Genomic DNA, 12607 nt, shown 5'->3' on the forward strand with positions numbered 1-12607 from the left:
TCTCTCTTTGTCTTTTTCTATTTCTGTCTATTTGTCTCTGCCTTTTTTCCTCTCACTTTTTCTCCTTCTTCCCAAAATTCCTTCATTGTGGCCCTGCTATCTGTCTGTCTGTCTCTGTCTGCTCCGTTTTTTTAATTTGTGCCTCTCCCTTCTTTCTTTCTGTCTTTCTTTTTTCTATTAGGTCTCTTCAGCCACCATGGTCTTGATCTCTCTCTCTCTTTGTGTGTGTGTGTATAGAGTAATGACTACAGATTGATTCTTCAGATAAACTTTTGATCTCCTTCCTTCCTCCTCACTCCATTCTCCACATTCCTGATGTTTTCATGGTTCTGATGGTCAGTAGTTGAGCTGAGCATGTCGTGCTGGGGGCTTAAAGGTGGTGTGTCATTCTTGTGGGAACACGCCGTGCCCTTGTTGTGTTGACTCAACAACTATAAAAAGGAATGGTCTCACACACACACACACACACACAGTGTTTCTGTCTCTCCCTCTCTCTCTGTTTGTAGTGCTAACATGTCGTATGGAGGCCGTTCCTGTGACACCAATCTTTACACACAGCCACAGATGAGCATTTTTCACGATCTCCTCGTGTCCTACATGTGATTCCGCCTGACTGGATAGTGTTCCGAGTGGTGTGTGTTTGTCTGTGTGTATGGTTGAACTTGTAAAAATAGGGTGTTATCTCTAAGCCATGGGGTGTTGGGGTGTGTGTGATGTCGAGGATCTATAAATAGAAATAGAAGGGAATCATGTGTCTGACAAACAACTCACCTCACATTTAGATGGACGTGTGTGTGTGAGAGAGAGAGAGAGAGAGAGAGAGGCTTTGCCTTAATGTTATTTGCTAACTTTTAACTGTGACAGTATGCTGCATATATACACTGTGTGTTGTTGATTTTTATATTCAGTCAGTGATTACACTTCAGGTTTGTCTCGTGTCTGGAGTCACGACTACTTTCATACAGGCATGTTGTTTGTTCATTCATATTTTTGTTTTTTTGGGGGTTTTTTTTGTATTTTTGACTTGTGCCAAATCTTTCAATAGGACCTATACAAAGGAAAACTCAATACAAAACTGAATGTCCGATTATTTCACTTTGTGACTTCATTATAACCGATTTGTAAATTAAAAGTAAATAAACACTTTCCCTCAATATGAGTGACAGAAAAGTGTTCATCCACTTATCTAGAAATCTCAATTTGAATCCTGATTATGTGACAGCTATCGATGGCCGTGAGTTGTTTTTTAGTCCGAATTCTGAGAAAATCTTACACGAGTGTTTTTATTTTTTATAAACTGAGTTTGATTTAATGAAAAGGAGAAAATGTCTGCCTATGTTCTGGTTAACAAGCTCTTAACAGGCCTAATGTGGACACACCCATCCATCTAAAATCATTGTGTGTGTGTTGTGTGTGTGTGTGTGTGTGTGTGTGTGTGTGTGTGTGTGTGTGTGTGTGTGAAATAGCTGACTTTGCATGGTTTGTAAAACACATCTGCTATATTCTGCTCATGTTTTTAGCTCGAGGTCAGAGTTGTGCTCAGATCAGCATGCTAGACTTGACCAGATGAGCATGTTGGATGAAAATCGCCAGTATGTTGATGCTCAGAGGCTTGGCACTGCTGGCTAATTCATGGTGTAGTGGACATGCACAGACGCACACACACTTGCCTGAGAAGAAATGAAGAGATTAATTGCTGTAAATGAACATCAGGAAATAACTAAATCATGATCAGCTTTGCGCTAATAATCATTTTATAGTACTGTACACAATACAGTAAATCTGTGGCAATTGTTTTTGATTAAAATCAGTTGATCGGTTTTGTAGAATTCCAGAATTTGTAGAATTTGTATTTTTTAATCCATTTTTCCCTTTAATCCAACAAATAAAGTGTTTAACCAGGGCTTTCCTCACACTGGACCTCTGATTCACAGATTCCAAGTCTCTCTCTCTTTCCATTTTTTCCCCATGGGCTTCCTTCTTCATGACTCATGCAGCTGACCACATGGTACACTCTGGCCTTTCAGCATACATTTACTTTCTGTCTATGGGAGAGAGGAATGGAAAAGAGAGAGGATACGAGTGTACAACTGTTAAAGGAATGAATGAGTGTAAATGTGTGTGTGTGTAAGAGAGAGAGAGAGAGAGAGAGAGAGAGAGAGAGAGAGAGAGAGTGGGAGGTTAAGAAAGGGTTTACACAAATGCTTGGAAAGAAAAAGTCTGCTCACTGTTTCCATACTCCCTCTCCAAGAGCCCCTACGGCTCTGAATGGCTCCTGAAGCAGCTGAGCATTTAGTATTGCATGGTCAGAGAAATGAAAGAGAGTTAGAGAGAGAGAGAGAGAGAGAGAGAGGGAAAATGTGATAAAAAGAAGAATAAGATAATTCTGCATTTTTCAAAAATCAGGAACTGTAATTTCCTTCATTCTTACATTCTTAGTTTCAGTTTATTTACAAATGGCAAAATCCTGACGATCCCATATACGGTAGAACACATTATACACCACTGCTGGGCTGAAATTTGTTAAAAATATTAGAATAAATATTGGTTTGTTTTATAATCATTAAGGGTGTTTATCTCTCCTTCTGATGTATAACATAACACATAATCAATGATCTAATGTGTGAAATTCAGAATGATGCACTACTTCTTACATTGGGACTGACATGACCAAAGGCCACACCTCCTTCATTGGGACTGACCTGTTGAAAGGCCACACCTAGAACGGAGAGAAACAGAGGCCACTTCACTTCCATTGGGCTGATGTGCAGAAAGTCCACACTTTCTTTACTGAGACTGAGAGGCACAGAAGTCACACCTTTTTGACTAGGATTGATATGCATGAACACCACACCTACTTCAGTAGAACTCACATGCCCAAAAGCCACACCTCCTTCAGACCACACCTCCTTCAGTAGAACTGACATGTCCAAAGGCCACACCTCCTTCAGTAGAAATGACATGCCCAAAGGCCACACCTCCTTTATTAGAACTGTCATGTCCAAAAGCCACACCTCCTTCAGACCACACCTCCTTCAGTAGAACTGACATGTCCAAAGGCCACACCTCCTTCAGTAGAAATGACATGCCCAAAGGCCACACCTCCTTTATTAGAACTGTCATGTCCAAAGGCCACACCTCCTTCAGTAGAACTGACATTCCCAAAGGCCACACCTACTTCAGTAGAACTGACATTCCCAAAGACCACACCTCCTTCAGATCACACCTTCTTTAGTAGAACTGACATGCCCAAAGGCCACACCTCCTTCAGGCCACACCTTCTTCAGTAGAACTGACATTCCCAAAGGCCACACCTACTTCAGTAGAACTGACATTCCCAAAGACCACACCTCCTTCAGTCCACACCTTCTTTAGTAGAACTGACATGCCCAAAGGCCACACCTACTTCAGTAGAAATGACATGCCCAAAGGCCACACCTCCTTCAGGCCACACCTTCTTCAGTAGAACTGACATGCCCAAAGGCCACACCTCCTTCAGTAGAACTGACATTCCCAAAGACCACACCTCCTTCAGTCCACACCTTCTTTAGTAGAACTGACATGCCCAAAGGCCACACCTCCTTCAGTAGAACTGACATGCCCAAAGGCCACACCTCCTTCAGGCCACACCTTCTTCAGTAGAACTGACATGTCCAAAGGCCACACCTTCATCAGGAAAACTGACATGCCCAAAGGCCACACCTCCTTCAGGCCACACCTTATTCAGTAGAACTGACATTCCCAAAGGCCACACCTCCTTCAGGCCACACCTTCTTCAGTAGAACTGACATTCCCAAAGACCACACCTCCTTCAGGCCACACCTTCTTCAGTAGAACTGATAAGACCAAATGCCACGACTCCTAAAAGGCACTGAAGCCAAACTGAGACAGACATACAGAGAAGCCATTTCTCCCTTACTGGGACTCACTACCAAAATCCACACCTTCTTCCCTGGGACTGACATGCCCACCTACATTACTCTAATCACAGGGGGAAGTAAACAGAGGGATTGTGACAGCAGAAGTCTAAGAGATGAGTAGCCCCTATTGTATTAACAGCTCATTTCATCAGCTGGGCCCGAGGGGCAGAGTGACGGTAGGAGTGGTGGAGCACTACAGAAGGATAGAAAAGTGGGAGAGATGATTAGCGTGATGAGATTAAAATGCATTTTTTTATCGAAATGTTTTATGAGTTCATATCCAAAGCTGATTTATTTTAAAACCATGTTGACACACACCTGTGGTGCTAAGTTAAGAGAGCGCTAACGGTATCCAGGGCCTCTGATTGTGCTAAGATTGAAAGTTTCCAGAATGAAGCCTGGCTGTCATGCGATTTCAGGACATCACAAATAACTCACGTTGAAGCTCACAGCTTTTACAAATAACAGATGGCATCACCCACGACCATGTAAAAATGGAAGTGCCAGAAAAAGTCGTCCAAGAGGAATGTTTAATCACAGCTGAACAGCTGTCTCGGTCTGCGCATTGGGGGACATTAGTGTAATTTGTATTGGATACATATGTGTGTGTGTGTGTGTGTGTGTGTGTGTGTATATATGTCTTCTAAATTACCCCAAAGATTAAAAAGATTCACCATATCAATGATTCTATTTGGTAACAACATGGATCCACTGATTATTAGTCTTTGTTTTGTCTATCCACCATTTACAAATCAAGTCCGAGTCCCTGTGAATGAGGTGTTACTATGGAAACGATAAGGTATCAGAATTAATATAAGCCTGTGGACATACAGTATCTCCATAACTGGAACCAGATTAAAAAGCACCTGATCAGAGACGATGAGGTGACGCAAATATTTCTGAAGCTGTCACTATGTGCGTAAATTCCGGCTATCACGAGAAGCCAACTGACTCCATCCCTGTCACTAAAAGTGCTCTAGGCCCTGACGTGATCCTTCTAGTCTGAACTTTGGTGACAGTGAGGAAGCAAAGACATATTGTATGTAAGAACTCGAGGGCACAGGAATTAACCATGCATTCCAGCGCATACACACAGAGCCTGCTCCATTTCCGCTATAAAGTAATGCTAACACAATCTGAGTCAGTTATTCTAGTACGTACGGTTAATTTTAAACTAAGGTATATGAGCCTGTGCTAGATAGATTGTAGCATAAGTCAAACTATTTAACCCAGACTGAGCCTACAGATTAGCTACTTGGACACCTATAGCATTAGGCTAACTGTCTTACATTCTCACATGTACTCAATTTTACCTCAAGTCAATTACACTCTGTAGGAAAATGTAGCAACCGTGATCCCGGTTGCTAAGTAGGATGGTTAATTTAACCACAATCATTTTAAAAAGCTATTTTTTTCAACTTATCAGATGCTGTTTAGCTGACAGGATATATAACTATCTAATATACAATGTATATATCAGGAAAACTACCATTATTTACTAGCAAATAATCAGTGTATATAACTAACTAACTAGCTAATTTGCAGCATACTGTATGTAACTAGCAAAATAGCATGAATATCTATATAGATTTATAGTTAGCTACTATGCAGCATTGAATATGCAGGATATATAACTAGCAAACTAGTATTACACGAATATCTATGTAATTATAAATATCTATGCAGCAGATTTTGGATTAGTTAATAGTTAAATAGCTAACTAGCATTATACACAGTATAAACAAGTGGTGTTAGCGCCCCAGTGTTACTACCAGGGTTAGTTTTGGATATATGAACTCTTCTGTTGTTTTTATGTACAGTAAGCCAAGTGGCTAAACATATGTATATGGCTAACATGGTATATGTAACCTGCTAATATGCAGTGTACATAACTAGCTAATTAGCATGAGATGTAAGCCAATATGAAGTATCTAGCTAATGTGTAATGTATGGATCCAGCTACCTTGGGTTGGGTTATCAGCTTGGGTTTGGATATAAAAGCTGAGATGTTAGCTTTTATTATTATTATTATTATTATTATTATTATTATTATTATTAAAGACTAAACTTTGATAAATGGAAACTAACATGGTATGACAGTTTAATTTCAGTGCATACCTAATCAGGACACATTTGTCAATGTGTACACGATTCATTAACCAGTCCTCTATTTGTGGTGTTGGACAAAGTGTCCCTGACCTCAGAATATCTATAGCTGAAGCCGAACTAAACAGGACAAGTGTTTCTGAGACATGCCTCAATAGGTCGGATATGCCGGATATGTATAGCTACTTGTACACTGCGTAATTGTGTAGACATAGAGCTGTGACAACTGGTTTGAACAAGAAGTAAAATAAATAAACGATCATTGAGCCTGTCCTCTTGTAGTAGATAAGCTAGCCATATTTGTCTAGGGATGCTTTATTAGATTGTTTTGCTGTTATTTGGGGTTTTGCCATGATGCGTGAAATCACAACGCCTGTGTCTGATCTGAGTTCTGAACCATGACCCACAATCAGTGCTTTGTGAAGTCTCTCCTATTTAAATTCTTTAAAAAACGTAAATTGAATATGTTTACTAAAATAAATATATCTTAAATATATCTTCTCATCTCTCTTTCTCAGCGGTGATTGGCCAGTGGCAGGTCGAGCCAAAAGAGCGACTCATCTCTTTGGTCCTGACCCACCTGCCTCTCCTTAAGCCTGGTAACGGTGAAGCGAAGAGCGAGTACATGCGGCTACTTCCCAAAATCCTCACGCACACGATCGAGTTTGGGCGGCACCTCGAGGAGAGCAGGCAGCTGCTCTCGTACGCGCTCATTCACCCGGCCACGTCTCTGGAGGACCGGGCCGATCTCGCTCTCTGGCTCAACCATCTGGAGGAACGGGCAGCCACTCGCACTGCTGGAGGAGGAGGTGGAGGAGGAGATTCACTGGAGAGAGTGCCTTCTTCTCATCACCTCTACGCCCAGCATCAGCGTTACGGCTCTGATGATCGCCTCAACGGCTGGCAGGGATCCAGAGACTCGGGCATTGCCACTTGGCACACGCAACAACAACAGCAGGGCTGTGAGAATGGGCATCTCCTTCTATATCCATCATCATCAGTCCCTTCTACCATCAATACAGTGGGCACAGGAAGTGGAAGCAACTCCAGTGAGTGGATTTATGTTTACTTTGGGTCTTCTGTACAGTAAGTATACAGTAATTGGATATAATCCACTGTTACATTAAGTCTGATTAGCATGTTTACCTTATTTACACTTGGTCTATAAGGTTTGAGTCTGATCAGTGTGTTTTTAGTCTTTAGGGTCTGATTAGTCTAATGATATTGGATTTGATCAGTATGTGTAAGATGATTTGAGGCTGTCAGTGTTTGTTACAGTGGAATCTGACTTGTCTTTAGTATGGGTCTGATCTATGGTTGACACGATGTCTGATCGGTGTGTCTGTCTGGTATGACAAGCATTTAAAATTTAGATCTGATTAGACTACTGACACTGAAGCTAATCTATAGGTATATTCTTACGTTGGGTGTAGTTGATTACATTTGAATGCTCTTTTAATGGCCCAACTCTCAGACCAACTGTACACTTAGAAGAGTGTTTGAGTCTGATCAGTGTGTCCAGATACATTGAGTCGGATAAGTGTACAGTTGATCTGACAAGTGTGTTTACACTGAGTTGTATTATTGTGCTAGTTTGATCGGTGTTACTGATGAGGCTGATCAGTGATGCAGATTTATTGTGTGTCCATATTGAGCTTGCTCAGTGCGTTACGATTATTGTGTTTCTACTGAGTGCAAGTGTGTTTGCTTTGAGACTGATGTGTGTTTATGTTGAGTCTGATCAGTGTGAGCATTTAGTCTGGTCAAGGTTGTGTCTGGTCGTTGTGGTTCCCTTGAGTGTTTTCCCAGAATTTGAGCGTCAGTGTTTCCATTGATTCTACAAATCAAAACGTTTGTACACTGAAGCTGATCAGGGTGTATATGCTTATAGAGTCTTATCAATATGTTCACTTATAAGTCTTCTAAGCATTTACTTTGATTCTGCTCAGCTTTTATGTTGTCTGATCCAGTGTGTGTGTTGGTGTGTGATCATTGTTTTGTGTATGGAGTCTGATCAGTGTTGTACTGTACATTGAGTCCGATGTGATTAACATCACTTTAGTATTGGTACGAAGGGTGTAGTGAGATATTTATGAGACAGATCATGGGGCATTTTAGGTCAATTAAAGAATTGATTGTTGGTTCCTGAGAGATTTGTTTGCTGAAGCACTGATTGTGGGTCATAGTTCAGATCTCAGATCAGACACGGGCTTTTTGCCACATGTGCCCACAGCAAACAAATAACATTACTTGTCATGCCTTATCACTTTTGCAATGATTCTAATACTCAGCTAGACCTAAAGTCTGATCAAACTGAGCACAAACCTGCCATTTTTATTTCTTTGCTTCTGGCCCTATGTAAACTCAGTCTGATAAACTCATATTAAAGAACAGACACAAATGAAACATGCTCAAATTTTCCTCTGTAGTCGATTAGCAGTAATAAGTTTCCATGTCTGAATTTTTAACACCTTCACCTGCGTTTGAGGTTGAACACAGTGTTCACTTCACATTTGGCTGACTCTGGAGAGGATGAACAACATACTGGCAGTGTGTGGCAGTGAAGTGGCTGTGACAAAGATATTAGGATTGAAAATATCTGTGGTTAGAGCGGGATATTTCCAGCGTAGAATGCGAGGCTCGTTTTTATTCCTGATGAAGGAGACAGCTGAAGATATAAATAAGGGCCCATTTAATGCTTGGCTCCACAAGATTCCCTTTATTTTAAACTGCTTGGAGTCTGAGCAGCACAAAAGCCTGTTTTTGTTTTTAACCTCCCGTCATTCTGTCACCGACCACAAACGTACACTTGTTAGAATTACAATCGGCTCGGCTTGTTTCCACTGGAATAACGTTTTCCTTTTTACAGAATGAGTTAAAAAATACTGTGCAAACAAAAAACTATTCTCTATAGAATAAAAGTCAAATAATAGGTTGAGATGAAAACATCTTTCAGCCCGTTGCCTGTCCATATCCCATAACCTGTTATATTAACAGTCAAAAGCATCATTTCAATTTTTAGCTTGGCATCTCGTCTCCTCCTTGCCACACCGAGACAAACACCGCTTCCACACCTCCCAGTCTGTAGTCCGTCCCCAGCTGAGCACCGCATGCCATTCCTTCCCTTCCCTTGTAAGGTAGGCTTTTGTGGGGTCTGTATTTAGGGGAAATGGCTAATATTTAGGGACTGGAGCATGTAATGTTAGCTGGGCACCTATTTTAAAACTGGTCCTGGAAAGCCTATACATAGGACAAACTGGTACTCTACTGCTTATAGGTTTTTCATCCTCTCCTGCCCCCTTCTGCCACCTGCCCTATACCCTTGCTCCCTATGAGCTCCAGTGAGCTGGATGCCTCAGACCAGACCTGAATAAGTCCCATCTTTTCAGAGAGGTTAAATCTTGTCTCTCACTGTATGATGTGTGTGTTTGTGTGTGTGTGTGTGCGCACAGTCCTGCAGTCTGCGGGTCAGCACAGTCCCCTGAAGCGCTCCGTCTCTCTCACTCCCCCGATGAGCGGTTCATCCACTCATCCTCTGGGACACGGCTGGCTCTCACAGGAGGACCTACGGGGAAGGGGGGCCCCTCTCACCCCTGACCATGCCCCTCTGTCTCCTCAGAGCAGCGTGGCGTCGTCAGGGAGCGGCGGCAGCGAACACCTAGAGGATGGCTCGGGCCTAGGCATGGCACTCCGGAGCTCTTTCAGTGAGGAGGGGAGCGGCATGAGGGGTGAGGGAACGGTCTCTGTGAACCGCCATAGGGGGTGTATTCACTTTATCCTTCATTGCACCCCATTCTTAAGCACATGAATTCACAAAAGCAGACCACTCTTTTGAGACATTAAAGTGTGCACTGCTGTACAGGATTGTCTTTTTAGTACAGGGTTTAGATACCAGTGAGTTGAGCAGGTGATCAGTGATTGGAGGTGTAAACGTTCTCCCACAGTTTTTATAGTTCCTTGTTCCTTTGACAGTTACCTAAACCCTAGCTGTGTGTTTTTTTCCCCACAGATGTTCCGGCATGGCTGAAGAGTCTTCGTCTGCACAAGTACGCCGGTCTGTTCTCCACTATGACCTACGAGGAGATGATGTCACTGACGGAGCAACAGCTGGAGGCACAGGTGAGCGACATGGGTGTGCATTTGGTTCACAGTAAAATAGAACATAATGACTAAATTTAAATGTGCAGTTTCGTTGCTTCCAGGAAAAGGAACTTTTTTGGTTTCATCGTTTGAATCCGAATTAAATGATCTTCTTAAAGCAATTTCAAGGAAAACCCAAAGCCTTCATATAATTGACTGAATGTAATATACTGAACAAAATTAGAAACGCAACACTTTTCTTTTTGCTCCCATTTTTCATGAGCTGAAAAGGTCACAGCTCATATTGTTCACAAATCTGCCTAAATCTGTGTTAATGAGCACTTCTCCTTTGCCGAGATACAATAATCCATCCACCTCACAGGTGTGGCATATCAAGATGCTGATTAGACAGCAATAATCATGCAGAAATTCTTTGATGTCAATGTTTTGGATCGAGTGGCCCATGGTGGTGTTGGGGTTATGGTATGGACAGGCGTAGGTTATGGACAACGAACACAGGTGTGTTTTATTGATGGCATTTTGAATGCACTGAGATACCGTGACGAGATCCCGAGGCCCATTGTTGTGCCATTCATCCACGACCATCACCTCATGTTGCAGCATGATAATGCACGGCCCCGTGTTGCAAGGATCTGTACACAATTCTTGAAAGCTGAAAACATCCCAATTCTTGCATGGCCAGCATGCTCCCCGGACATGTCACCCATTGAGCATGTTTGGGATGCTCTGGATTGGTGTACAGTATACGACAGCGTGTTCCAGTTCCTGTCAATATCCAGCAACTTCGCACAGCCATTGAAGAGGAGTGGACCAACATTCCACAGGCCACAATTAACAACCTGATCAATTCTATGCGAAGGAGAGGTGTTGCACTGTGTGAGGCAAATGGTGGTCACACCAGAAACTGACCGGTTTTGGACCCCCAGTGAAGTAAAACTGCACCTTTTATTGTGACCAGCCTGAGACACCTGTGAGGCGGATGGTTTGTCTCGGCAAAGGAGAAGAGCTTACTAACACAGATTTATGGACGGGATTAGTTTTACGTGGGGACGTGGAGTAATGCAGTTTTACCTCAGGACGTCTGTAATATTAATTGGCCAATTCGCACGGGACAAGACATCTCAGTAAAACTAGCAGAAGTGGGAGGGGTAACTCGCTTTACGCACCTCAGTAACCTCCTTGTTGTCATGTGTGTATGACGTTGCTTCCTGTTATCACGTGCGCAAACAGACAACATGGCACCTCTATGCTTGCAAAACGCGCCAAAAACTACTTTTAAACAGGAAATGACGGAATTTTGCCGTACATATTTACAGCGGGTCTATTCGGACGGGATTAGTATTACCTGAGGTCATTTTTCCGGACCTTTTTACAGAAGGTAAAAGTCGCCGTAATCTTTACTGACATTGTCCGTAATGATTACCGAGATGGCACATTCGGACAGGACTAAAATCACCGAGAAGCTCTGGTAATAATTACTTTACCCCCACGTCCCCACGTAAAACTAATCCCGTCCGAATAGGGCTTTAGACTGATTTGTGAACAATATTTGAGAGAAATACATAGACAAAAGTCTTAGATCTTTGAGTTCAGCTCATAAAAATGGGGGCAAAAACAGGCGCCATGTACTGTAGCCCGTCCCTCTTCCGCTACACAAGCGTCCAACATACTACACATACACAATTCACTTTCTGGTTGAATACAAATACATTATCCAGGTACCTGAAGTGCACTTCGTCTTGTTGGAATATTCAGTGTGAAGATTCCACAAAATGCCATATAGTCCATGTGTATGCCATATCGTACAGTACATACCTTTAGTGTTTCCTATAAACCTGGAATTTGCCAGAGCTGCTGTTATATAATATTAACCGACACCTTCTGACCAATCAGAATTGATTGTATATATTATCCTATATATTAGCATATATTTACAGTGATTTGAAATATCGACACTACAATCTTTTACACAGAGCGTTACTAAAGGAGCGCGACACAAGATCATCATCAGCATCCAGAAACTGAGAGAGAGACAGAACATGCTCCGCTGTCTGGAAAAGGTTCATCTTCTCTTATTTTCTTCCTCTCATTCCTTGACTTTTTATACTATTTCTGTATAAAAAGCGATTAGATGTTTGTCAGCTTCTGATTTATTAATCAGAGGTCCTAAATAAATTCATTTAAGTGTGTCTCAGATTGTCTTATTCTTATCTAACTGCTACTAATACTATTCCTGCTGCTGTTTTTATTTATTTTTAATAGCAATTGGCTAATATGCGCCTCTTCTAAGACATGATTGACTTGTGGTGGTGTGATGGACCGAGAGTATGCCATCCCTCTAAGCTTGTCAAAATAGAGATATTATTATGAATTGGGATCAAATTCAGACACAGAAATCCGACGGATCTCTGATGGTCAAGCTGCATACAGCAGTAAAGCTGTTCGAGCCGGGTCAAGCCCCATAGGTGAAAACATGCATG

General features: G+C 42.0%; 1 protein-coding gene across 3 annotated transcripts in view; it reads left to right on the top strand.

Annotated features, from left to right (window-relative positions):
- Positions 1–12607, top strand: part of samd4a (sterile alpha motif domain containing 4A) — a 45065-nt gene that overhangs the window by 17663 nt on the left and 14795 nt on the right. For 2 of the 3 annotated variants that reach the window (XM_060880441.1, XM_060880440.1), the window contains 4 exons: positions 6545–7075; positions 9479–9754; positions 10036–10145; positions 12101–12187. In XM_060880441.1, coding sequence (XP_060736424.1) covers positions 6545–7075; positions 9479–9754; positions 10036–10145; positions 12101–12187 — 1004 coding nt within the window. The remainder of the gene's footprint in view (positions 1–6544; positions 7076–9478; positions 9755–10035; positions 10146–12100; positions 12188–12607) is intronic. The other variant, XM_060880442.1, reaches the window with a different exon arrangement.

The sequence above is a fragment of the Tachysurus vachellii genome, chromosome 10, assembly GCF_030014155.1.
Source record: "Tachysurus vachellii isolate PV-2020 chromosome 10, HZAU_Pvac_v1, whole genome shotgun sequence".
NCBI classification, from domain to species: domain Eukaryota; kingdom Metazoa; phylum Chordata; class Actinopteri; order Siluriformes; family Bagridae; genus Tachysurus; species Tachysurus vachellii.